The sequence below is a fragment of the Etheostoma spectabile genome, unplaced genomic scaffold (genome assembly GCF_008692095.1).
Source record: "Etheostoma spectabile isolate EspeVRDwgs_2016 unplaced genomic scaffold, UIUC_Espe_1.0 scaffold00018617, whole genome shotgun sequence".
Lineage (NCBI taxonomy): Eukaryota > Metazoa > Chordata > Actinopteri > Perciformes > Percidae > Etheostoma > Etheostoma spectabile.
Window position 1 is genome coordinate 3,822 of NW_022604354.1, and position 25,085 is coordinate 28,906.

The 25,085-nt window shown below is 41.8% G+C and overlaps 1 protein-coding gene across 1 annotated transcript; it reads right to left on the minus strand.

Moving 5' to 3' along the window:
- Positions 1-646: 646 nt before the first annotated feature.
- Positions 647-12,941, minus strand: LOC116681414 (NLR family CARD domain-containing protein 3). The gene is made up of 12 exons (XM_032509616.1): positions 12,688-12,941; positions 12,470-12,592; positions 11,506-11,607; positions 11,260-11,338; positions 10,150-10,378; positions 8,209-9,997; positions 7,939-8,112; positions 6,383-6,556; positions 6,054-6,227; positions 5,533-5,706; positions 4,966-5,012; positions 647-1,911 (listed from the first exon to the last, which is right to left on the minus strand). The coding sequence occupies exons 1-12, from the start codon at positions 12,852-12,854 to the stop codon at positions 1,379-1,381; spliced, it is 3,765 nt and encodes a 1,254-aa protein (XP_032365507.1). The 5' UTR covers positions 12,855-12,941; the 3' UTR covers positions 647-1,378.
- Between the last annotated feature and the right edge of the window lie 12,144 nt (positions 12,942-25,085).

Genomic DNA, 25,085 nt, shown 5'->3' on the forward strand with positions numbered 1-25,085 from the left:
TGGGCGGGGGTCATTTCATTGGTCAACACCACAGTTGGCATCCTATTTAAAAGAAAGGCTCCAAGGCACTCTTCTTTTCAAACAATTAAAAAACCTTTATTGCATTGGCTATTTCATATCAAATATTACATTCCAAATAGAACTGGGTAGCAACCCACGCGTATCGGCACAAAATGGCTCCTTTGTTGACATCATGACTACAAACGTCTGATGATTGGAAACACCTGAGAACACAGCCAGGGAGCTCAAAGGTGACGAAAGCAAAGTATACTCACCAGATGGCTCTACAAAATATATATGTCAAGTTATGAAGTTCCCACCCCGGCTCTTTGGCCAAACCTGAAAAAGGCTTATTTAAGGACTGAAGGACTCAAGGGACAACTCAAATATCTTCTGATTTCTTTATTTAATTCCAGTTTAGTGTGTTTAACATGGATTTCAGTTCATAGGTGATGGTATGTATAAGCAGTAGAAGAATTACTAATAGGTTGATAACCTTTAAAAGAAAAAACCCAAAAGGAAATTTCCATTACTCTAAGTAAGGACATTTTCAAATTAATTTTCATTGTAGTCATCGTTAGCACATTATGAATAGCAATATAAGGAGAAGCTTCTCCCCAGCAACATCAGACAAACAAAGATAACCTCAAGTTCACCAACAATATGGTATTAATATATTAACTGAGAACTATAAATTTCCAATAAGATATGAATCAGTCTTCCATTAGATTGCCATCAATCATTGTTTCTCAAACAGCGTTATCTAATCAGACAATTTGTCTCAAGTTTCAACACAATCAAGCCTGGTCTCACAGAACTGTTACCAGCGCATTAGGTGGTGGTGGCCCCACGGAAAACAACGCCAAAGGAAAGTCAAGGAGAAGAAGGCGTAGTGTGATGGGCCACAACGGTAGCCAGTAGTATGAAAGCCTGAAAATCTGCATTGGGAGGTTGGTTTTGGGGGGGGGTGGATGGGTCAAACAACACAGGACTTTCACAGAGGGGACCGGGGATCGTGTCCCGTTCTTCTTTTCCTGAACCTAACCCGTTGTTGTCCCGCCCACCCACAACCTTTTCCTTAACTTAAGAGGCCGTGTCAATTTCAAGGAACTCTTCCTGTAAACAAAAGTAATTTTATCGGTTGGCTTGTTTTTAAATCTGCAGAGAACTAACCAGTTGTGGACGACTAAACAAGTGAAAGTTTGGGATTGGGTGTGAAAAGGAGCGTAGAGATAGATGGGCTCCAAGGGTGAAATTGACATGTGATTTATAGGCACAAATTCTTCATGTTTGGTCTGGAGTGTGTGATGGAGAACAGACTGAACTTTGATTTCAGCAGCTGATCTTCAGTCAGGGTTTCTGTCCACAGGAGAGACTCTCAGTCCTGCAGAGGACACAGAGACACTGAGGAACCAGAACAGACCCCAAACCCAGGATAGTGAGGCTGAGTGAATGTGGTGTTGAAGGTGTGGAGGTGGATCAGTGAGTCAGAGGAGACTGTGTAGAAGGACAGAGAGCCAGCAGGAACGTCCACATACACAGCTACTCTGTTAGAGACAGAGGAGGACGTGAGGTCTGTTACTAAGTTATTGTGACCGACAGAGTAGCGATCATCATAGCAGATCAGACTCCAGGACTGATCATTATATCCAAACACACAGTCTTTACTGCTTCCTCTCCTTCTGATTCCTCTGTAACTCACTGCTATAGAAACCCATCCTCTGGTCTGGACCTCCCAGTAACAGCGACCAGTCAGACCATCTCTACACAGCAGCTGAGGCCAGCACTCAAACCTCTCTGGATGATCAGGATATGACTGATCCTCTCCCAAATATGTCACCTTCCTGTTGTTGTCAGACAGTTTGAGTCCTCTGTGTACTGTGTTTGTGTCCAGTTCCAGTTCACAGACATCTGATGGAGAGAACAAGATATTCAGAACTCAGTAATATTGTGCTGTACTTCCTTGTGTGGAATAAAAGAGAGACAGAGAGGGAGAGCCAGAAAGAGAGAGAGAGGGGGGAGGGAGGGAGAGAGAGACGCAGAGTTGGGAAAGAGAGAGGGAGCGAGAGACAGAGGGAGAGAAAGAGAGGGAAAGGGAGAGGCAGAGACAGAGAGGGAGAGGGAGAGAGGAAGACAGAGAGACAGACAGAAAGAGAGGGAGAGAGAGAGTGAGGCAGAGAGAGAGAGGGGGAGAGAGAGACAGAGAGGGAGAGAGGAAGGGGAGAGAGAGACAGACAGAAAGAGAGTGAGGCAGAGGGAGAGGAAGAGAGAGAGAGACATTTGGAGAGAGAGAGAGACAGAGAGAGAGGAAGAGAGAGAGAGACAGAGGGAGAGAGAGACGGAGAGAACTTTTTGAACTTTTCTAAGTTCTTCATCTTCAATCAAAAGATTTGAAACAAAACTAGAACTGCAAGCAGTTACGACGGGGTCCACGCAAGTCGTCCCCAACAACCCGGGGAGCGCACGAAAGTGGAACCCAAAGTGAAACGGCGGGGGGGGGGGGGGGGGGGCAAACGTCAGGAAATATGGAGAGGCGCACATAACAGTACGGATTAATAGCACAATGACCCCGAACGACTCTGGGCTTCTAGGCTCGATACAAAACCTTCTGTAAGGGATGGGAAGACAACAAAGACATCGGCAGAACGGGGCCGCTGTTAGCTTTTAGCACCAAAAGACAGTATGTTTCTACTAGTTATATTATTAAGTTATACATTTTTGAATCATAAGTATGTTTCTACTAGTTATATTATTAAGTTATAAAATTATGAATCAGAAGTGCCGTTTGGCGTCACGTACAACGCACTCGACCTCAGAAGGGATAAAATGGCCCAAAATGGTCTACGTTGATTAAAGCGCCCCCTGATGGCCTATCTTTACCAAATTTGGTACAGAGCCTCCGAGCAGCATGTCAAACAATCATCACATGTTTGGTATTGATAGCATTTACTGTGGCAGAGATATTGCAATGCAATGAGTTTTTAGACAAAACCAATAAACGTTGATTATAGCGCCCCCTAATGGCCAATCTTTACCAAATTTGGTACAGAGCATTGTGGAGGCATGGTGAACACTACCCACCAGTTATGTGTTGATGTAATTAAATAATAATAATAATTGCTGTTTAATTTGGCCGAGATATGATATGTTTTTGTTAGTTTGCTACAGAAAGTTTGGTCATAAAATGCGCATATGTTAACGTAGCAAAATTCTGTGAATAACTTTTTGTACTGGCCATCTGTAAATGATCAGTGGCACGGCCTAGCACAAGTTAAAAAAAGTTGGTTTCGCATTTATTGTGAAAAGAATTGTGATCAGAAATGGGCGTGGCCTATATCAGGAGATTCAGTGACACTTGAATCTAAAGATTTTTAATGTGTGATGTGAATTGCGGGAGTTACAGGCAAAAACATGTTTGACGTCATTGTAGGGCCACATGTGTAATATTTGGTAAGTCAGGTCAGCTACCCATTGTACATCTACCCTGTTAATTTCAAGTAAATCACTTTAGTGTCAGTGGTTAATCGAAACGTGGGCCCATAGGCCACTCCTACTTCAACCAATCAGTATCCCACTGTAAGGACCGCCTCAAGATTGGCCCTAGATGGTACCTATCAAATTTTATAAAGTTCAGATGAGCGGTTCATGAGAAATAAACTTTTTGTGTTTGTAGCGCCCCCTAGTGGTCAATTTCTTGTGAAATTTGTTTTAGAGCCTGGAGTTTTTGTTTCGGAGAGTCATAGCAAGGAAAATTCTAAAGTTTGGCTTTGACAGCTTTTATTTTGGCCGAGATATGGCAAAGTCTGTGTTTTCATAGTTAGCTACTGTAATGGAAAATTACATTTAACCAATGATTTTCATTTTAATTTTTCTCCAATGCCTCTGAGAGTGTATGACTTCTGTATCTGTCCTCAGTGTGATCTTCTTGTAGGAGACAGCTTGATATGTTATGACTTTGCATTTGTCCTCCAAGGACAAATAGCCTAAGGTCTGACAGAAACAGTTGCCTAGAACGGTGTTTATCATAGCAGGTCCCAGGTCCCAGGTCCCAGGTCGAGACCATAGCCTATCCAAAGAGACAAGATGTTCTTTCTCAGCTAAGATAGAATGACCGGTCAAGAAACGTGACGCATGAGGGTTAGATTCAGAAATACGTAAGAGCTCCAACTGTCTGCCTGAGGTCCACTAATCGTTATGTTTAAGATTAAACTCTTTTCCAAACAAGGTTTATTTTTTTCCTCTGGGGGCAATGGATATAAAGAAGTGTATTACTGATTGTATTCACACAGAACTGTTGTCACTCTGTAACTTTGTGCATTGTGAGAGCTGTTCTTGTCATTTTGATTGTTCTCTGCAGAAAACAATTAAACTTTCACCGGAGACTAAACTTTGATTCAGTTTGCAGCCTGTCTTTATTCTGTTTAAACAAGGTCTCATCTTCAAACCAAATTCCTCCCTCGCTGTACAAGAAACTTCCACCACACTACACAAATTTGTTTACACTTTCCATTCTATAAAACTTTTTGTCAAGTCGGTCTGGAGATGATATACACCAAGTTTTGTGCAGATCCATTGCACGGTCTACGAGGAGTTTGAAAAAGTTGATTTTCAATATATCGTAATTTTTCACACATAAAAGTCTAGGCGGAAATGGGCGTGGCCTATATCACAAGATTTAGTTGATTTCCTCCTTCAATCCAATACACTTCATTTATATAGCACAATTTTTACTAAAAAGGTTTGAGAGAGAGGGAGAGAAGGAGACAAAGACAGAGGCAGAGAGAGAGGGAGAGAAGGAGGGTGGGGAAGAAATAGCGGGAAAGGGAGAGAGAAAGGAAGGGAGACAGAGAGGGAGAGGGAGAAAGATAGAGAGAGAGAGTTAAAAATAAAATAAAAGCAGGTTTTCAGTGACCAGGGCCAGATGTGAAAAACTCTAGCTGGGTCTCAAACTTTAAACACACTCACACTTCCTCAGACCAGGTCTCAGTCTCTGTGGTCCACCATGGTCCGTCCTGCAGGAAGAAACAAAGTCGAAATCAACTTCATACACCTTAACTCACGGTGTGAGGCCTTACACCCCGCACCCACACTCACACGATGAATAACAATAATATGTAATGTCCACATTCGTCTATAAAGCACATGTATTACTTTTATTTGGGAGATATTACGGTGACTTGTCCCTCTATCTGGGCTCAGCCTACACACATCTCTCTCTCCTCTTTCAATGTACATGTGACACTTATTCACCTCACTTACGCCTACTTGGGTCTGTCAGAGTGTGAGTGTTTAGGCTACCCACCCAATTACAAGTTAGAAACACCATTCATGTTCTGCCTTTTTTATCATTGGCTATTGGCACATTTTCTTAACTCTTGTTTGGGTTGACTGAGCCGATTCTTGTTCCTTTCTATCACTGGTTTTAGAAAACGGACAGAAAATTTGAAAATTGCTCAAACCCTCAATTAAACTTGAACCCGCCAGAGTTCTTCAGTTAGAGACAGAGGAACAGGGTTGTCCATCTGTCCATACCTGAGAGTGTCCAGTCTCCAGTGTGGATCCTTAAGTCCAGCTGACAGCAGCTTCACTCCTGAGTCTCCTGGATGATTGTAGCTCAGGTCCAGCACTCTCAGATGGGAGGGGTTGGAGCGCAGAGCTGACAACAGAGAAGTACAGCCTTCCTCTGAGACCAGACACCCTGAGAGACTACACACACACACACACACACACACACACACACACACACACACACACACACACACACACACACACACACACACACAGTGTAATTCCTGCACAGTATATTCAACATAGTTGTGATAACCCTCAAATTAAACTGAATACAATTTCAAGTGTGGTAAAGATTAAAAAATAATCAATGTTGTGTCATTTACCAAAACGGCACATTCAAGTCAAGTTTACGTGCTGTGAACCAAGACATACTGTTGACAAGTTGCTGAGTCAGCTAATCCTTTCAGTGCAATATTGTTACCACATTTAACACAGCATAAGGAAAATGTTAAATTTGCTTTTTTAAAGAGCAGTACACTAACCTGAGAGTTTCCAGTCTGCAGTGTGGACTCTTCAGTCCAGCTGACACCAGCTCTACTCCTGAATCTTGCAGGTTGTTGTTACTCAGGTCCAGCTCTCTTAGACTAGGAGACTGGGAGCTGAGAACTGAGGGCAGAGCTTCACAGCTTCTCTCTGACAGGTTACAGCCACTTAGTCTGAAATCAATCAGATAATAAGTTTATTCAATTATTAATATGAAAAAATAACAGATCAGAGGGTCATCCTTTTCAAATAGTGGTATACTAACCTGAGAGTCTAACAGGTATTCTCACAGGTAGAGACATTAATATGCATATAAGAGTACACTCACCTGAGAGTTTCAAGTGTACAGTGTGGACTGTTTAGTCCAGGAGACACCAGCTCCACTCCTGAATCCTGAAGGTTGTTGTTACTCAGGTCCAGCTCTCTCAGACTAGAGAACTGGGAGCTGAGAACTGAGGACAGAGCTTCACAGCTTCTCTCTGACAGGTAACAGCCACTCAGTCTGAAAATAATATTCAGCCAGTCCATTTTATTATTAACTTTGCCAGCACGGTCCCGCTGACAGAACGTTTTCTCCATTTTAGGAGACAACATTTTCTTCACTCATAAATTGCAAGCATTAAATCTTCATAAACACGCTCATGCAGCACCTCATTAGAAAGTTTAAAGTCTCATGATTCCATTAAGCCCACACACTTCGTTATGAAGTAAAGAAACAGAAAAATTCTGCACCGTTTCTGTCTAAAGTCAAGCGTGCATCCCTACCTGTTTCCTCGTGTCTTTATACACAGCGGTGAAAGATTGCCATAAACTTTTTTCCTACATCGCCAACAGTTCAAAGAATAAGTACATCCAATCCTTTTAATCCAAAACGAGCTGGTCCCCTCACAATCTTGTAGATTCTGTCCGAGTTTCCTTTTAAACAAAGCTGAACAGTCCATAATGTTTGGATTTTGATCGCTCCTGCCGTCTGCCCTGAGGCTGCCACACTGTATCTTTTTAGACAGCCGAATAGGCTGAATCCTAAGGAATTGAGTGACAGCTTTTTTCAGCCAATCCATTTACTGTAACCTGAGTTATCCCTTATGGAAGCCAATCAAGTCGCAGGGTTTACAGAGGAGGAACCTGGGAAAGATTGACAGCTATTCCATCCAATTACAACTAAATGTTATGAAACCGGCCTCCCTGTGTAGCCAATAAGAAGACAAGTTGATTGATACCTAACTTGACCAGAAAATATTTACCCTGTGATGGCTCCAGCTGTGTCAAAGCAAAAATAAGGCCTTCTTACGGCATTTGACCCTTTCATTAAATTATAATAACTTATTTCTATAAATTTACGTATGTATATATTTCATGTATGTGTGTGAGTGATATGGATGTGTTTTGGTATTTCAGAAGTTTTTTATTTTGCACTTTTTTGGCTTTTTTAGAAATAAGAAAAACGCACAGACATATCTGTAGAAATAAATTCATATAAAAGCAATTTTAAAAATTATTTTTTCTGTTTTAAGTTGAAACGTGTGGCTATGGTACTATTTTTGTATATAGCCCATGTAATATGCTTACAGTTGTGTTTTTTTTATAATTTTACAGATGATTTACTTGGACGGAAATAGAAATTCTCTATTCTAACCTCTTTAGCTCTGTGTCAGTAAGAGCTAGTGTCACACTGACACTAGAAACAAAAAATGAGTGTGTTAACTTCCCAATGACCTCAGGGTCATCCCAGAGGGCAAAAGGATGTGAGAACTGTATCACTTTTTTGGGGGTAAAAATTTAGGCAAGAAAAGCATGTATTTTCAAGTGTTTCTAAAGAGGTTAATAAAATAAGAAAAAGAAAGAACTAAAGTGGTCATAATTTTCAAATAACAGTACACTAACCTGAGAATTTCCAATGTACAGTGAGGACTCTTCAGTCCAACTGACACTAGCTCCACTCCTGAATCCTGCAGGTTGTTTTTACTCAGGTCCAAATATCTCAGACTAGAAGACTGGGAGCTGAGAACTGAGGACAGAGCTTCACAGCTTCTCTCTGACAGCTCACAGCCATTCAGTCTGAAGATAAAAAATAGAAATGACAAAAAGATTACAGATACTTTTTTGAGAATGAGGAAAACTCCATTTAATCTGAATAGCTGAGTGTGCACGTACAGAGCTTTGTTGGAAGCTTTGACCACTGGCAGCAGCCTCAGAAGAGCTTCTTCTGAAGCAGAGTATTTCTTCAGGTCAAACACGTCCAGATTGTCTTCTGATGACAGTAAGATGAAGACCAGAGCTGACCACTGAGCAGGAGACAGTTTATCTGTGGAGAGACTTCCTGAACTCAGGGACTGTTGGATCTCCTCCACTAGAGAACGATCATTGAGTTCATTCAGACAGTGGAACAGATTGATGCTTCTCTCTGCAGACAGATTCTCACTGATCTTCTTCTTGATGTAATCCACTGTTTTCTGATTGGTCTTTGAGCTACTTCTTTTCTGTGTCAGCAGACCTCGTAGGAGACTCTGATTTGTTTGCAGTGAAAGACCCAGGAGGAAGCGGAGGAACAAGTCCAGGTGTCCATTTGGACTTTGTAAGGCCTTGTCCACAGCACTCTGGTAGAAACTTGTTTTGTCTCTGAAGACTCTAGACAGCTTGGAGTTTTTTTGTTCTTCTGCCAGCAGGTTGACTCCAGAGTTGATGAATGTCAGATGGACATGAAGAGCAGCTAGAAACTCCTGAACACTCAGATGGACGAAGCTGAACACCTTGTCCTGGTACAGTCCGCTCTCCTCTTTAAAGATCTGTGTGAACACTCCTGAACACACTGAAGCTGCTCTGATATCGATGCCACACTCTGTTAGGTCTGATTCATAGAAGATTAGGTTCCCTTTCTGCAGCTGCTCAAAAGCAAGTTTTCCCAGAGACTCGATCATCTTCCTGTTCTCTGGACTCCAGTGTGGATCTGTCTCAGCTCCTCCATCATATTTGATGTTCTTCACTTTGGCCTGAACCACCAGGAAGTGAATGTACATTTCAGTCAGGGTCTTGGGCAGATCTCCTCCCTCTCTGGTCTCAAACATGTCCTCCAGAACTGTAGCAGTGATCCAGCAGAAGACTGGGATGTGGCACATGATGTGGAGGCTTCTTGATTTCTTGATGTGGGAGATGATCCTGCTGGCCTGCTCCTCATCTCTGAATCTCTTCCTGAAGTACTCCTCCTTCTGTGGGTCAGTGAATCCTCTGATATCTGTCACCATGTCAACACACCCAGGAGGGATTTGATTAGCTGCTGCAGGTCGTGTGGTTATCCAGAGGTGAGCAGAGGGAAGCAGTTTCCCCCTGATGAGGTTTGTCAGCAGCACACCCACTGAGGTGGACTCTGTAACATCAGTCAGGATCTCGGTGTTGAGGAAGTCCAGAGGAAGTCGACACTCATCCAGACCGTCAAAGATGAACACGACCTCTTCAAACCTGCTGATTCCTGCTTCTTTGGTTTCACTAAAGAAGTAATCAACAAGTTCCACCAAGCTGAACTTTCTCTCTTTCAGCACATTCAGCTCTCTGAAGGTGAATGGGAATATGAACTGGATGTCCTGGTTGGCTTTGCCTTCAGCCCAGTCCAGAGTGAACTTCTGTGTTAAAACTGTTTTCCCGATGCCAGCCACTCCCTTTGTCATCATGGTTCTGACTGGTTCATCTCTTCCAGGTGGGGCTTTAAAGATGTCTTCTTGTCTGATTGTTGTTTCTGGTCTGTCTGGTTTCCAGGATGCTGTTTCAATCTGTCTGACCTCGTGTTCATCATTGACCTCTGCAGCCCCTCCCTTCATGAGGTAGATCTCTGTGAACATCTGATTCAGAAGGGTTGGGTTTCCTTCTTTAGCAATCCCCTCAAACATACTCTGGAACGTCTTCTGCTGGTTAGATTTGAGTTTATGCTTACAAACTCCACAATGACTTCCTGAATGAACACACAACAAAGAAGATCATTCAGACATAGAACATGATTTATCATTTCCTCAGAGAACGAGTACATAAATATATTTTGTAAAATGTTTGGAGACAAATATCCCGTTCATCCAGCATGTTCACTCTTTAGAGAAACCCTCTTACTGCTTTGCAGACGGTCAGCCAGCTCCTCCTGCTTCAGTCTCCTCAGGAAGTGCAGTGTGATCTTCAGAAATGCCTCTCTGCTGCTCCTCCTCTGCTCTTCATCCTCACAGTTCAACACCTCCTCATCCTCCCTCTCACTCTTTAAGCATTCTGGGTAACTTGGACTCAGAACCTTCTGGATCTTCTGCAGCTCGTTCTTCACAAAAGTGACAATGTCGTCCTCCAGCAGCTGGAACAGAAGATTATATGAAGGACCAAATCAAAGTGAAATCATGGAAGCTGTGATGGGAAAATTACATAGACAATGATTTCTACATAGGCAAGGACTGCTTATCTGTGTGTATATTCATTTCCTACGCATTCGTAAAAGTAGATCTGTGTTTTAGGTTAACTCACCACAATGCCTCTCAATAATTGTCTCCCTATTTCACCCTTGCCTCATAAACAACGTGTCTGCCTCCTACGACACCTCCTGTTTTAGGGCCCTCAGTCCCCAGGGACAGCAACTGGTGTGACTCTGTTGTTTACCGGAATAAACAAATGGCGAACAGATGCACGCGGTCAGGTTGGTCAGGTCAGGTTGCCCAAACTCTAGGTCAGAAACGGAACTAATCTATGGAAAAGATAAATCTCTTAACTTCTAAGGTAGAAAGACAGCTACAGCCATCTGTTGACGCAATAACTATAAGGACAGAGACAACGACTGGCTCCGTCAGGTCTGAAGAATAAGATGAAGTGTTTTGTTTAGAATCAAAGGGTTTTTTCCAAAACATGATAGGGCTTTCCTCAGGGGGCAGAAGAGGATATAAGGGTTTGTTCAGTGTTACACAGACACCAGAATGTGTGGTGTCACTTGTTACTCTGTTTCATTGTGAACTGCCATTCTCGTCATTTTGTTTGATTGTTCTCTCGAGAAAATAATTAAACTCTTTCACCGAATATCCAAACTTTTAATCCAGTCTACAGCCTGTGTTTTATTTTTGTTTCAACAAGGTCTCTCCTTCATTCACAAATTCCTCCCTCGCTGAACAGAAACTTCCACAACAAAGCACACATCAGATCAATGTTGGACAGAATAGATGTAAAAGTAGTTGTTGTACATATACAGACCATAAAGATGGAGTCCAGGTGGGTTTGATGCTGCTGGGCAGGCTGACCACTGGGACCCTCTGAGCTCTCTTGGTCCACTCTGTGGAGGAATCAGGAAGAATTAGCTCACATCATGTCTGTCCACAAAGAGACACACACAAGGTAAAGGTCCATTAAGTAATGTTTGGATGTTGACAGTGAATTAGTGGACTCCCTGTAGTGGTCCACCTTTACTAGTCCTGCTGCGTATCAGTTTGAAATCCTCACCTTTGATCAACAGAGTGGCGTCCATCTTTGAAGCATAAAGGTTCACCCATAGACCCGTCACTCTTCATGGACACACAGATGGGTTCAGGTTCTTCCAGATTCCTCCAGATGAAACACAAGATAAATTCTGCACTGCACCCACAACACACTGAAACCAAACCTGTCAGTGGTGGATTACACCTACTGTACAGTATAGTTGTATCCAGGAAGGTCTTGTTAACATTGTGTATGATCCATGATCAGGATTTAACTTAGACATGTTTTATAGCTGTATTCAGTGCCATGTGCAGCACAAGCTTGAACATAATGCTGTGGGGGGGACCATGATGGTGGAATAGTAATGCTAAGGTCAGATTGAGATCATATGTACGAGCACTTCCAGATGGCAGAACTAGATCGGTAGCCCTCGACAGTGTTGTAGCTACTCAAGATTTGTCTAACCACGTTCTAATACATATGTTTTTTTTCCATCAACGTTAGCAAATGTCAGCTCCCAAATGTCCCACCAAACATAGAAATTGAGAGCATTGGTGGCCCGTTGGTCCAGTGCTTTAAACTATTAGCATCTTTCCTTGGTATATATTCTGGACATAACTCTGCACTTTACTGATTTTTGCTCTTGTGGTTAGAAGCTTAGTGACATTTAGTTGTGACGGTCCCGATACTCAGTGAAATTAAAATTAGTAGGTTATTTAAGGAAAATTCTTTGTGAAATAATATCTAAATTAAATTGTTTGAATACAACGGAAAACTTTTTTTTTTAAAATTATTGACATGAATGTGTTACTGAACACAATTTACAATCACATTGATGACCACAATGGAAATAAGTCCTAAATTTATTGTGTTTTTATCCTCGATTGAATATGATGTCTGTTTATGTGTAAGGCATTCTTACAATTTCTATCTAATTCTAATTCTAGCAATCAAATTAATCAAATAATATAAAAATAAAACTACTTACTTTTTTCCATATCTTTGTTTAAAATCAATAACAAGGTCCTTTGAACTCTTGAAGGACACACAACTGGGTCCAGGTCCAGATTCAGGTCCAAGACCAGGTCCAGGTCCGTGCTGCTTCTCTGGGCTGAAACACAAAAGACACAGAGCTTTGAGTGTGAATGATGATGGATGGATGGTGGAGTGATCTGAGTGGTGGACAGTTAGAGATGGTCCTCTCACCTCTGAGCTTTGGTCTGGCTGTCATGGTCCCCACACAGAGGGGGTTTAGGGGGAGGGACTCCCTCCTCTCTGTCCTCACACTGACTCATAGCAGAGTCCACACCTTCATCTGGAGTGGAAACACTGAGAGCAGCAGTCCAATCATTCATCAGCACATCATCACTCATTCATCAGCAGCTGTCCTCTGATTGGCTGCTTCTCTCTGAGTCATATCAGTGTCAGTTGAATCCTTTTGGCTCGTTGGACTGATGCTCAGACTAGAGAAGCAGTTAGAAAAGATTAGATTAGATTAGATTAGATTATACTTTATTCATCCCACAACAAGGAAATTTCCTTATTACAGCAGCAGCATTTTCTTCAATAACAGCAAAAAAATAAATATCGATAATAAAGATAAACAGAAAGTGTGTGGTGTAGATGGGAGAAAAAAAGGAACAGAAACTACAACATTATCAGGTAGTGCAGGTGTCGTAGAGTCTGACAGCGGCCATGATGAAGGACCTGCGGTACCTCTCCTTCTTACACCGTGGGTGTATCAGTCTGCTGCTGAAGGAGCACCTCAGAATCAGAATCACCCAGAATCAGAATCAGCTTTATTGACCAGGTATGAAGACCCATACGAGGAATTTTCCTTTGGAGCATAGTTGCTCACAATGTGCTTACACATTCAAAACAAACAACCCAACAAACAATATTTACACACTAATATATACACACTAATATATACATACTCTAAACAGAAACAATGTAGAGAGATGAGTGCAATGAAGAGACCAATAAAATTGTTTAAATGTGGAACATAGTGCAAAGGGTATTGGGATAAATAGTATTAAGTTTAGTTATTATATTACAATATGAACAGTATGAACATTATGAACAGTTCTGAAATAGGAAATGAGAATGATGAATAAATATGGATAATAAGTGAGATATGAGAATGAGAATGATTAATAAATACTAAAAAAATGGAATAATAGTGGAACCAGTAAGCAGGTGTTGTAGAGACCGTGGTACTGGGTCATGGACCAGAATTGAACCTGACACTGTGGGTCAGTAGTCAGCTGTTCATCAGAGAGATGGCCTGTGAGTAGAAACTGTTCCTGAGTCTGTTGGTGTTGGCGTACAGGGCTCTGTAGCGCCTACCAGAGGGCAGAAGCTGGAACAGGTTGTGTCCAGGGTGAGATGGGTCTGCAGTGATGGTTCCTGCCCGTTTCCTGACTCTGGATGAGTATAAGTCATGGACAGAGGGCAGGTTGGCACCGATGATCTTTTTTGCAGTCCTAACTGTCCGTTGTAGTCTGCTCCGGTCCTTTTTGGTGGCAGATCCAAACCAGACAGTGATGGACGTGCAGAGGACAGACTGGACGATGGCTGTGTAAAAGTGGATTAGCAGGTCCTTAGGCAGGTTGAGCTTCCTGAGCTGGCGCAGGAAGTACATCCTCTGCTGGGCCTTCTTGATGATGGTGTCTGTATTGGGCTCCCACTTCAGGTCCTGGGATATAGTGGATCCCAGAAACCTGAAGGATTCTACAGCAGACACAGGGCTGTGTAGTATGGTGATGGGGGGAAGAGTGGGGGGTCTCTTCCTGAAGTCCACGATCATCTCCACAGTCTTGAGCGTGTTAAGCTCAAGGTTGTTCTGACTGCACCAGAGAGCCAGCTGATCCTCCTCCTGTCTGTAGGCCGACTCATCACCGTCCCGGATGAGGCCGATGACGGTTGTGTCGTCAGCAAACTTCAGGAGTTTAACAGATGGGTCTCCTGAGGTGCAGTCATTGGTGTAGAGGGAGAAAAGCAGTGGGGAGAGCACACACCCCTGGGGGGCGCCAGTGCTAATAGTCCATGTGCTGGATGTGATTTTCCCCAGCCTCACCTGCTGACTCCTGTCAGTCAGGAAGTTTGTGATCCACTGACAGGTGGAGGCTGGCACAGTGAGCTGGGAGAGTTTGGTACTGAGGATGTCCGGGATGATGGTGTTGAACGCTGAGCTGAAGTCCACAAACAGGATCCTTGCATAAGCCCCTGGAGAGTCAAGGTGTTGCAGGATGTAATGCAGTCCTAAGTTGACTGCATCATCCACTGACCTTTTAGCCCTGTAGACCCCAGGGACCCCACAGTGTCATGTAGGGGGTGGGAGGTGTTGCAAAACATGATGAACTCTGATAGAACTGGTCAAGACATGGATCAATAGTTTGTTATTGGACAGAGAAGATGCTGCTGGTTCTCATTGGTCAGTGGTGAGGACGAATCAGAGCAGAGAAAGCTGCCACCAGATGCTCTACTTCTATCAGTCCTCTAGATGGCCTCATGGAGCTGTTTGGAGGATTTTACTGCTTCATGGGAATCAGAGCTGGATGTCACCAGAGAATGTCTAATAAAGGAGAACGTCCACTCTGGGGAAAATTCCGGGTTGGTACAATGGGGCTTAATAGGGAGTAAGATAGGCAGTGAACAGGCTCTCCGGAGACGGCTCTGATGTCACTTTGGGTGACGGCCATCTTTTCAACTACAAGTAATATTCTTTTCTTATTAGAAAACATGTAGAAAGGTGCAAAATAATACTAGATAGAAAGCTGTGTGCCTGTTGAAATGGCTGCTGTCATTAAGGGGAGACACTACTTCAACATATCAACAGAAAACTTCCCCAGCTCATTACTCACATTAACACGATTAGGTTTTGGATTCCAGGTTTTCTGACATGAGTTTCAACATGAAAATGAGCCATTTTCTAATGCTAACCTTTGGTGAATATAGGAGAAATCTACAGACACAAATGGACAAAGTGGAATCAGATAAATGGTTTCTCTCCACTCGTCTGAAAGAAGACATGTTGAGGAAGATAAAAAAAGGCCAAACTCTACTCCAAGCTGCTGACCAATGAGAGAAAACATGAACACAAAACACATCCAACCACTAGAGTAAGTTGGGTTTAAATAAAGAGGGAAAGGATTGAGGATTGATAATAGCAGGTGAGATTTTATCCTCAGCTGTTTTCTCTGTGTTGAACCTCCTAACAGACCCCAGATCAGACTCAACTCTCCTCCTTCTCCTTCATCTAGACTTCTCTCTGCCCGCTCACACAGGCGGCCATCTTGTCTCCCAGCTTTAAACAATCACACGTTCACCATCAATTCAACCGTTTCTCCAACCACAACAATCAAAGACGTCATCTCGACCAATCACAACTCCACTTACTGAACTTTGAGCCATGGACTTCATCAGTTTGCAGCTGTCTTCTGTCCTCAGCAGGTCTGTGTAGAAAAGGAGCTTCACCTTCAACAGACAAAGTGAAGTGACGCAGTTTCTCATCATTAACCAGAGGGTGTGTGTGCTTGTGTGTGTGTGTGTGTGCGTGTCCTTGCTTCATTAATAAAGTAAGCATTCTGACTGGTTGGACCACTAGTGGAGCCAGAAAAAGCTAATGTGGGTGTGCATCAGAAAAACTGGGTGTGTCCCATTTGATGCCGTTCCACCCCCACATATACCGGTAGATTCTGTGGATGCTGCTGAGTGGTTTGATGCTTTTTGGGGTCGAAATATTTGATACATCTATATAAAGGTGAATCCAGGCTACTGTATGCAAATGAGGAGCGACGGACTCGGCTCGCCACCTCTCAAAAACCAAGAAAGAAAATCTTTTAACCCTCATGTTGTCCTATATCAATGTTCTTTTTAATTCCCCAAAATAACATAATTGATTCCACACAGCGCTCTTTGCCAAGTACAAATCTCTACTTTCATTAATTTTGGGGCGTCTTATTCAATTTTATAGCATTTGAAAACAAATTGAAGTGTTTTTGAAATAGTATTGAGTAAAAGTTGACATATTCCAGTCTGTGATTATCATCAACATCCATTCCTTTAATTTTAGTCTAAATAATTCCTAATTTCTGCTTTTCTAACACAAACATCAGGTATAATTTCCTATAAATGAGGTTTATTGACCATGAATTCGAAAAATAACTGTAAAACTAAAGTTAATAAGTTGGTGTTACGTAGTGTTAAAAACGTCAAAAAAAGTGAAAAACATTGAAAAAAGTTAAAGGGGTGATAGAATGCAAAACCGATTTTACCTTGTCATAGGTGAATAACGACAGTTTAGTGGGTAAATAGGACATATATAGAAGCTTTAAATCCCATTGACATGCCTTTCCTCTGAAAATCCCACATTTTGAAACTGCCGCTAAAACGGGCGAATCCCAACAAAGCCAAAAGATGACGTCAGGATCTCAGAACCATTAGCTTTGTCACGCCCATGGACGTATAAGGAGAACGGTCCAGCCCTAACATTTACACACAGGCCACTGACCTGAGACCAGCTCCTAATGCAGCTAGCGTTAGGTCGATTAGATGTCCGACTGAGAACGCTGCTCCTGTACTCTGACGGGATTTACTAAGAAGAAAGTTTGGAATATTTTCCAGGATATTGACAATGAACCAGGGTCGTAAATGCAGAGTTCCAGGCTGTACAGGGAACGGAGACACTTCTCATAGCTAGTCTTCCCAAGGAAGCAACCACTCGACGGACATGGCTGCTGTTTATAAGGAGATCCCAGGGAACTTTTTCACCAAAGACAGTTTTCAAAACTTCGGACAATTTAAAGCAGGATTTGCTAAGCTGCGGTTGCTGTTCCGACTGTCTGGTCATCCCAACATCAAGCTGTAAGTATGATTTCGTCGCTAACAGTAACATTAGCAATGCTAATGTATCCTGTAGCTAGCATAGGCTGAATGTGTGTTGATAACTGTAATGACAAAGGGGCTAACGTTTCATTTTCCTAACTGTTCCATTCGAATAAATACCCCGTGTTGTCATGTAGCTCCATCTATAGTTCACCATGCATGTTTGTCCACTTTGTCAGGTTCATTTTTATTGTATTTCAGCAAGAAAGCTAACTGCAGCTGAGTAGAATCATGATCGTTTGGTTGCTAGCTAGCGCTAAGCTGTAACGTTACTCAGCTAGCTAGCTAGCTCTGTTATCCCGTTTGCTTCGACAACAGAACTGGAAACGTTATCATTTCATATGATATCTAGTCAATCTCGTGAAAACAGTGTGTATATAGACTGCAATGTATTGATTTGCAGTTTTTTTTTATTTCAGAGCAACGCTATGTCACAAGGACAAGACGCGAAAGATGCAGCTTGCCAAACAGATGCTCCGAGTGTGTCATCTCGGGGGACACAACTGTCTCATAAGACATCAAGACCTCACATATCATACAAGGTAACCTTTCTAATTATTCTTACAAACCAGACGTCTTATAGTGTTTGTGTAGCATTGTGACTGGGTAGCATTTAGCAGAGCAGTGTTATCTAATGTTATCATGATGAGTGAGTGACTTTTATCAAATATGTGAGCCATTACCAACACATTAGTGAATTATTTAAAGTAGGAATAGAACTATTCATCTGGATTATCACTGATTGGTCTGATCTCAATCAATTGCATTTCCTTTTGTGGGGGGGGGGCTGGTGAAAATAATTTGGACAATAGGCAGGAATGTGTTTGTATACAACAGGTATGACTGAATGCTAGATTGTGTGTTGACGATGCCTTTTGCAGGTATGTACACGCCCTATGAACTTTGTCATTCAACAAAACAAGTCTTTAGAAAAGGCAAATGTGAATGGGGGACAAATTGTCTGCAGAAACTGGTTTTGTTCAGTGAAGGAGTGAGACACAAACATGGTCTAGAGACATCAAGCCTAATGGCCGGCCATATAAATGTAAATCATTTCAGATTTTAGCTGCTCCCACTGTAAGACACTTGTAACAACACTGGTTAGAGTCCTGCTTTGGCACAGCTTAGAGGTTTAGCAACTGCTTTTGCTATGAGTCAACTGGAGTATTTTGCTTGGTGTGTGTAAAAGGTAATACAGTTATGTTACAATATTTGTTTTTGTTTGATTGTATCTTGCAGCCACAACGGAAGACAGCCAAGGGGAAACTAATGTACAGACGTCTGTTCCCAAAGGCCAACAGGGGAGGTTACACCGTCAAAGAAGTGAAGACAGAGACAAAAGTTTGTAAGTTTAAATATTTTTTTTATTACAACAAAAAATACAAAATTGCATCTTATAGGCACTCAAAATAACTTTTCACACACTGCAAACAACAAATCTGAATGTGCAATGATATAGGTGCTAAAAATGACTTTTCACACACAACAGGCTATGTCTTAGACCGGATGAGACTGGTGTTCGAGGAGATCATCCACGACCCCCTTCCTTATCTGGAAGCAGTCCTGCAGATTCCTGTGCCCCAGGACCTGTGTGCTCAGCTCGACAGGCACCCAACCCGACATACTGGCCTGAAGCATCCAGAAACTCCCTCCGTATACGCAGCACGATACGGACACTTCTACCAAGAAAATCCCAGCACCAGCTCACAAAAGTCCTATAAGCCATGTGTCTGCATTGCCTACAAAGAGAACAGGGTGTAGTGGACAATCACATTTTTTAGATTTAAGAGTAATGATTGTTTTGAAACAAAATAGAAGTAATAAAGTTTTTAATTTTGTTGTCTTTAATACTGTGTTTTTGTAATAATTCTGCATCAATAATCAATGGGTATTGTTATAAACATTTTATTTATATACTTGAACTGCTAACAGTGGTATCACATTGGCCTCACCTTTCCATCCATCTGATTCTCAACTGGCCATGGTCAACTCTGTAAATATTCATTTCATTTTGCAAAGAATATATATTGAGGCACGGATGAAGGCCAGGATGGTGAGCCATACAGGTTATCTCCTCAGGAATCTAGGTCATTCTTATTCTTCTGACCTGTAAAAACAAACATAATGAGCCTGTTGTTATTTCATAATGTTGAATGAGCAGAAAGCATAAAGTAGCTTGAGTTAATGTATCTCTAGTTTTATTTAACTGAGGTATTTATTGGCAACATATATTTTCTCTCTCCTGGGGCATGTGTGCACAGTTTCCACAAGAACACGTGCCAAGGTAAGATACTACATTAGATTACTACATGTTAAGAAGGTAATAATCTCATAGTCAGATGATCTAATCTGCATGATAGTAGTTCCAAGACAACATTAGATGTAGCATACAAACTGAACAGAAATAGGCTCCTGTGCAGCTAAATGGACGTCCTGTTGTAAGATAACATTACTACTACGTGGTAAAGAATGTACGTAACTCATAATCACAATCAATCACTATTCAGCAGGAGAGTATACGGTAACAAATGTTACAATGTGACTAAGAGACTTTCGTTGAGAGCAGCTCTATGAACTGGCCACTAACTTTTCTGCCAACTGGACATCTTGACTGAAATTGCGAGGGTTGTAAAATATTTGTCCATGTGCAAATTAATAAGTTATGTTGCTTACAATACTAAAAACAAGGCTAATACAAAGTTATTCTTAGGCTACAATACTGAAGTGGGAGTATTACACTAGTGTGACAACAAACCTAATGTTGAAAAAGCAAGTAAATGCTAAATGACAAAACTTACCAGTCTGAAGAAGTCATTTCCAATTACTGGCAGGTTGCTCCTCGATATCAGATCCTTCTCTGATTCAGGCTCAAATAGATACGGTAACCATGCTATCGCCACCTTGGATGTTTTAGTCATGTTTGTGTGCCGCAGCAAAGCTCGTTGCACACCAACCAATCAGCGCGCAGCTTATTTAAATATTCATGAGCAGACCATATAAGGCAGAAAAGCTCTCGTTTCAAGACAGGTAAATTTAGCAGGATGGTATGAGGGCCAAAAGAACAGCTAAAACAACATTTTCAGCCCAACAAATGTTACATACCCTATCAGGAGACCTCAAAGAACAGCGTGATATACTCTATACAACCATTCTATCACCCCTTTAAGGCAAAGGCTAAATAAAAATACATTTTATTTATATAGTGCTTTACATGGTAGGCTAGTCAAAGACACTTTACAGTAAAACCAGCACATTTATCACATAAAAATAGAAACATGAAACTAGCACATTTAAAGCAATTAAAACACAGTGTAGCCTACAACTTTGTAAAAATGTAGAGTGACTAGTAGGCTAAATAGATAGTTTTACATCCATACACATTCAGTCGGTCCGCTATAGTCTGTTGGGCTTTTTCTCTCCGTTTGAGCCGTATTTCCCTTTCTGCATGTTATATGCTTCCCCTCCTCGTTACTTTCCGTTAGAAGCTGCTGCTCATTGGGTGAAACATATGGCGCATGCGTATTCTCCATCTCCGCATCAGTAAATCTGTGATCTACACTGTGGTCTAAATAAGAAAGCCGTGAACGTGCACTTATCCTGGCTATCTACACCTGGCTTGACATAGCTCCACCTGTTCATCCTGGCTCGGCAAACGTGCAACCGATTAAGCCGCGATGAGCGGATCACAAGTCAAGATGCGTTTTTCCCACTTATCCTGGATATCTTTATTCTACTTTTGTGCAACAGACCCCAGGTCTCCCACACAAAAGGCATGTGTCATTACCACTGCACCGCCACCAGATCATCTGCTCAGTGAGCTATACATTGTAATATATGATGACACAAAGATGGAGACAGACAGACATACAGAGCATTGCAGTGTCTGGGAAATGGTTGTGTGTATGTCAATGTCAATGTCAATTTTATTTCTATAGCACATTTAAAAACAACAACAGTTGACCAAAGTGCTGAACAGGGTTGGTATCAAATACATAAATAACAAGTGTAAAAATCACTCCAACCAAATACATTACAGGGAGACAAACAACACTTTAAAATATCTCAATCCAGGGGCCTGTTGCACAAAAGTAGAATAAAGATATCCAGGATAAGTGAAAAAGCGCAGCTTGACTTAGTGTGACCTGCTCATCGCGGCTTAATCGGTTGCACGTTTGCCGAGCCAGGATGAACAGGTGGAGCTATGTCAAGCCAGGTGGAGATAGCCAGGATAAGTGCTCGGGATAAGTGCACGTTCACGGCTTTCTCAGATAGATCACGTTATCGATCACAGATTTACTGATGCAGAAATGAGAAGACGCATGCGCCAAATGTTTCACCCAATGAGCAGCAGCTTCTAATGGACAGTAACGAGGAGGAAGAATATGCAAAAAGGGAAATACGGCTCTTATCAAACGAGAAAAAAAGCCCAACATAGCGGACCCGACTGAATGTGCGGGGGTTTAAAAATATAGCCTTTGCCTCAAAAGAGAGCAGAGGGAACTAATGTTCCTCGGGAAATGGACCCTACGGACTTTAGGCTTAATTTCAAACCCTTATTCACAACGTGAGAACATGTTTTACAACCATGCACAAATCACTATAAGATATTCCTAATTCTTTGTACAATTAATGTTCATACAGAACAATCATGATTGTTCAACAACTAGAAAAAGAAGTAAGTGACTTCAATACACGCTGTGAGCATATATGTAAACAATATTCATGTTTTTTTATTCTTCTGACCAGTGGCCGCACCAAAATAAAAAGATTAAGAAGCATTGTGGTGTTCCCGGTGTGATGACTGTAAACTACACTACATACGTATATAGGCCACGTTATTGGTCCAGGGATGTGAGACTAATTGAGAAGGTTATGAAACCAATGTATGCTATAATAAAAAAAAATAGGCCCACTTATTAAGGAGTAACACAAACTACTCTTTATTAGAGAAGGACAAGCAACGAGAAAATGAAAAAATGAATGTATTGGTCTCTGACCAGTCTGCCATTAAAATCATATCTGGGAATATCGCTATCGTCACACTTAATCTCCGGAGCGCATCCTGTATAAACCTGAAGCTGAGACCACGGACGTTGCGCCGCTCATCTCTACTTTTACAGAGAGAGACGCTGACGCGACTCGTAGGTCTGCAGGCAGCGGCCACCGGGCAGCGGCCACCGGGCAGCGGCCACCGGGCAGCGGCCACCGGGCAGCGGCCACCGGGCAGCGGCCGCACGCCAGGCAGCCTCGACACAGTGCCGTCCCACCGGGAAAAGTCCCACTCCGCATCAGGGTGCCAGTGCAACCATTCCTAACATCTAAACGTAGTAGTGTTTAAATCCAACTCGCGACAACAACAGTGACAAGTAGCTAATGCATATTAATAAAAATAAAGCAGAACACATGCAGAAGACAACGGAATAACTGTTAAACACGTTTATTTCGGATCAGACGGCAGCTGATTTAACACATGAGACTCCAGGATTAATCTTAGCCCGGCTGTTAGCCTGCTCTGGACCAGGCTAGCCGCAAAGAATAAATCTCCATGGTTACTTGGCTGGGCTTAATTCAATCTGGTTTCGTGCAACCGAGTCCAAGCTAAATTCATCCAGGATAACTTGAATATCCCGGCTTAATCCCTTATCCTGGTTTCGTGGCCCCAGGTTAACGAGGGTTAAAAGCCACAGCAAACAGGTGCGTCTTCAGCAGTGATTTAAATGTTTGTAAGGTCTGTGTATCTCTGTGTGTGCGTGTATGTGTGTGTGTGTCTGAGATAGAGAAACAGACACAGACAGACATAGATGTTGACAGACAGACATACAGCGTATGGTTGCCTTGGAGACTAAGACCAATAGGAAGCCTTTAATCTCTGTGAGGTCATCTCTTTGATCTGTAATCAGTTAACGACTGTACCTGTCACCAGCTATTCAGACACTGAATAAGCTCTCAAACTAACGGTCATAACGCCAAAAGGATACGTGATATCGATAAAAATAACCTTTGTGAATGTATTGATATAAAATTCATGTGGATAAACTTAGAAATGTGGGCATTTCAGCGATTTAAAAAAGTGCTTCGCTCTGCGTTTTGCTCAGAAATGTAGACGATGTTTAACATGGCAGTGAATGGAGGAAGATTTGGAACTGTTGGCATTTGAAAGCTTGCCGAGCAAAAAGTGTCATTCATATCGCATGAATGAGCACATTAGCTGAAACTAGACAAGAATACCTACGTTTTGATGAATAAATTGTCCATGAGAAGTTAGAATTGTTGGCATGGGAGCAAGTTATAGAGAGAGAACCAAGATGATTTTTTTTAATCACTCCACACATACTTACACACAGACATATAAATGTAGAAAAATCCTAAAATGTACATTGTACTTAAACTGCTTTTTCACTTTAATATTAAAATGTTTAAAAGCTAAAGGTTTGAAAAAGCATAAATAGAAAAAAAGTTTGAATGTCCCATCATCGGCTGAAAATTTGAAAAGTTGAATGGTTTAAATAGCTGAAAGTAAGCAGAAGTTGGAGAGCCAAAAACATAATTGAGAGTGTATTTAGTACAGTAGCTCAACGGTTCTCAACCTGGGGATCAAGACCCCCAAGAGGGTCACACCTAATTTCTAGGGGAATCATCAGATAGTTGGGGAGAAAAAAAACATTTTAGACTGGGGAATGGTTTTTAAATGACTAAGTTTGGTACCTGGAACAGAGAAAAGGGTCTGACGGTGGGTCGAGAACAAATAAAAATGTAAAGACAATTAAACGGTTTTAAAATCAAGTATTAGTTGTCTGGACAAGTTGGGCCTAAATGAAGAGTCCTTCTGCAGACTGGTTGCATCTCCATTTAGCAGTCATGTGTCTGACACACGCAGAGCATTAAAGCAGGAGCCACTATTTGCATGTTGGTGACAGCCAGACTCCAGACTCTAGTTCCCGATTCAGTTATGCTTTGGACTCACACCATTCCCACCAGCTGCAGCATTAACGGCAAACTAATTATTGAGAATATTTAGTCATGAGTTTTAATCCCACAGAGTTTAAATTGAACCTTCCAACAGAAAAATAGATACAAATGTGCACTACAAAGACAAGATATTTATTGTTAAAATTAATCAACTTTATTGGTATTTTTTGCAAATATTCACTTATTTTAAATGTGATACCCGCAACACTTTCCAAAAAGCTGTGACGGGCCACAAAAGACTGGGGAAGTTGAGGAATGCAAAAAAAAAAAAAAAAAAAACACCTGTTTGGAACATTCCACAAGTAAACAGGGTAATTGGAAACAGCTGTGTCATGATTGGGTATAAAAGGAGAATCCCCCCCCGAAGGCTTAGTCATTATTCACAAGCAAGGATGGGAATACTTTGTCAACAACTGCGTAAGTTGTTTAAAAAGACTGTTTAGACTATTGGTTCATGTAAAATTAGGAATTAAGTTTAATTACTGCTGAAGAAGCTAAACCTTATAGACTATGTGGTTGGAGTTTCAGGGTGCTGGGTAGAGGGTCAGGGTAAGAAATGCATCATTGTCTATTTGCCATAATACCAATGGGCTACGTTTACGAAACAGAGGGTGACTCGCATACCACATAACTTCTGTGTTTGGCACAATATGGCTGGTTATTTGCAATGGACATTTTCTTATCGACTTGAGTTATGCTATTTGTAACAAATGTAAATCGGGTGCAAGAGGTTCCTTTTCCCCTAA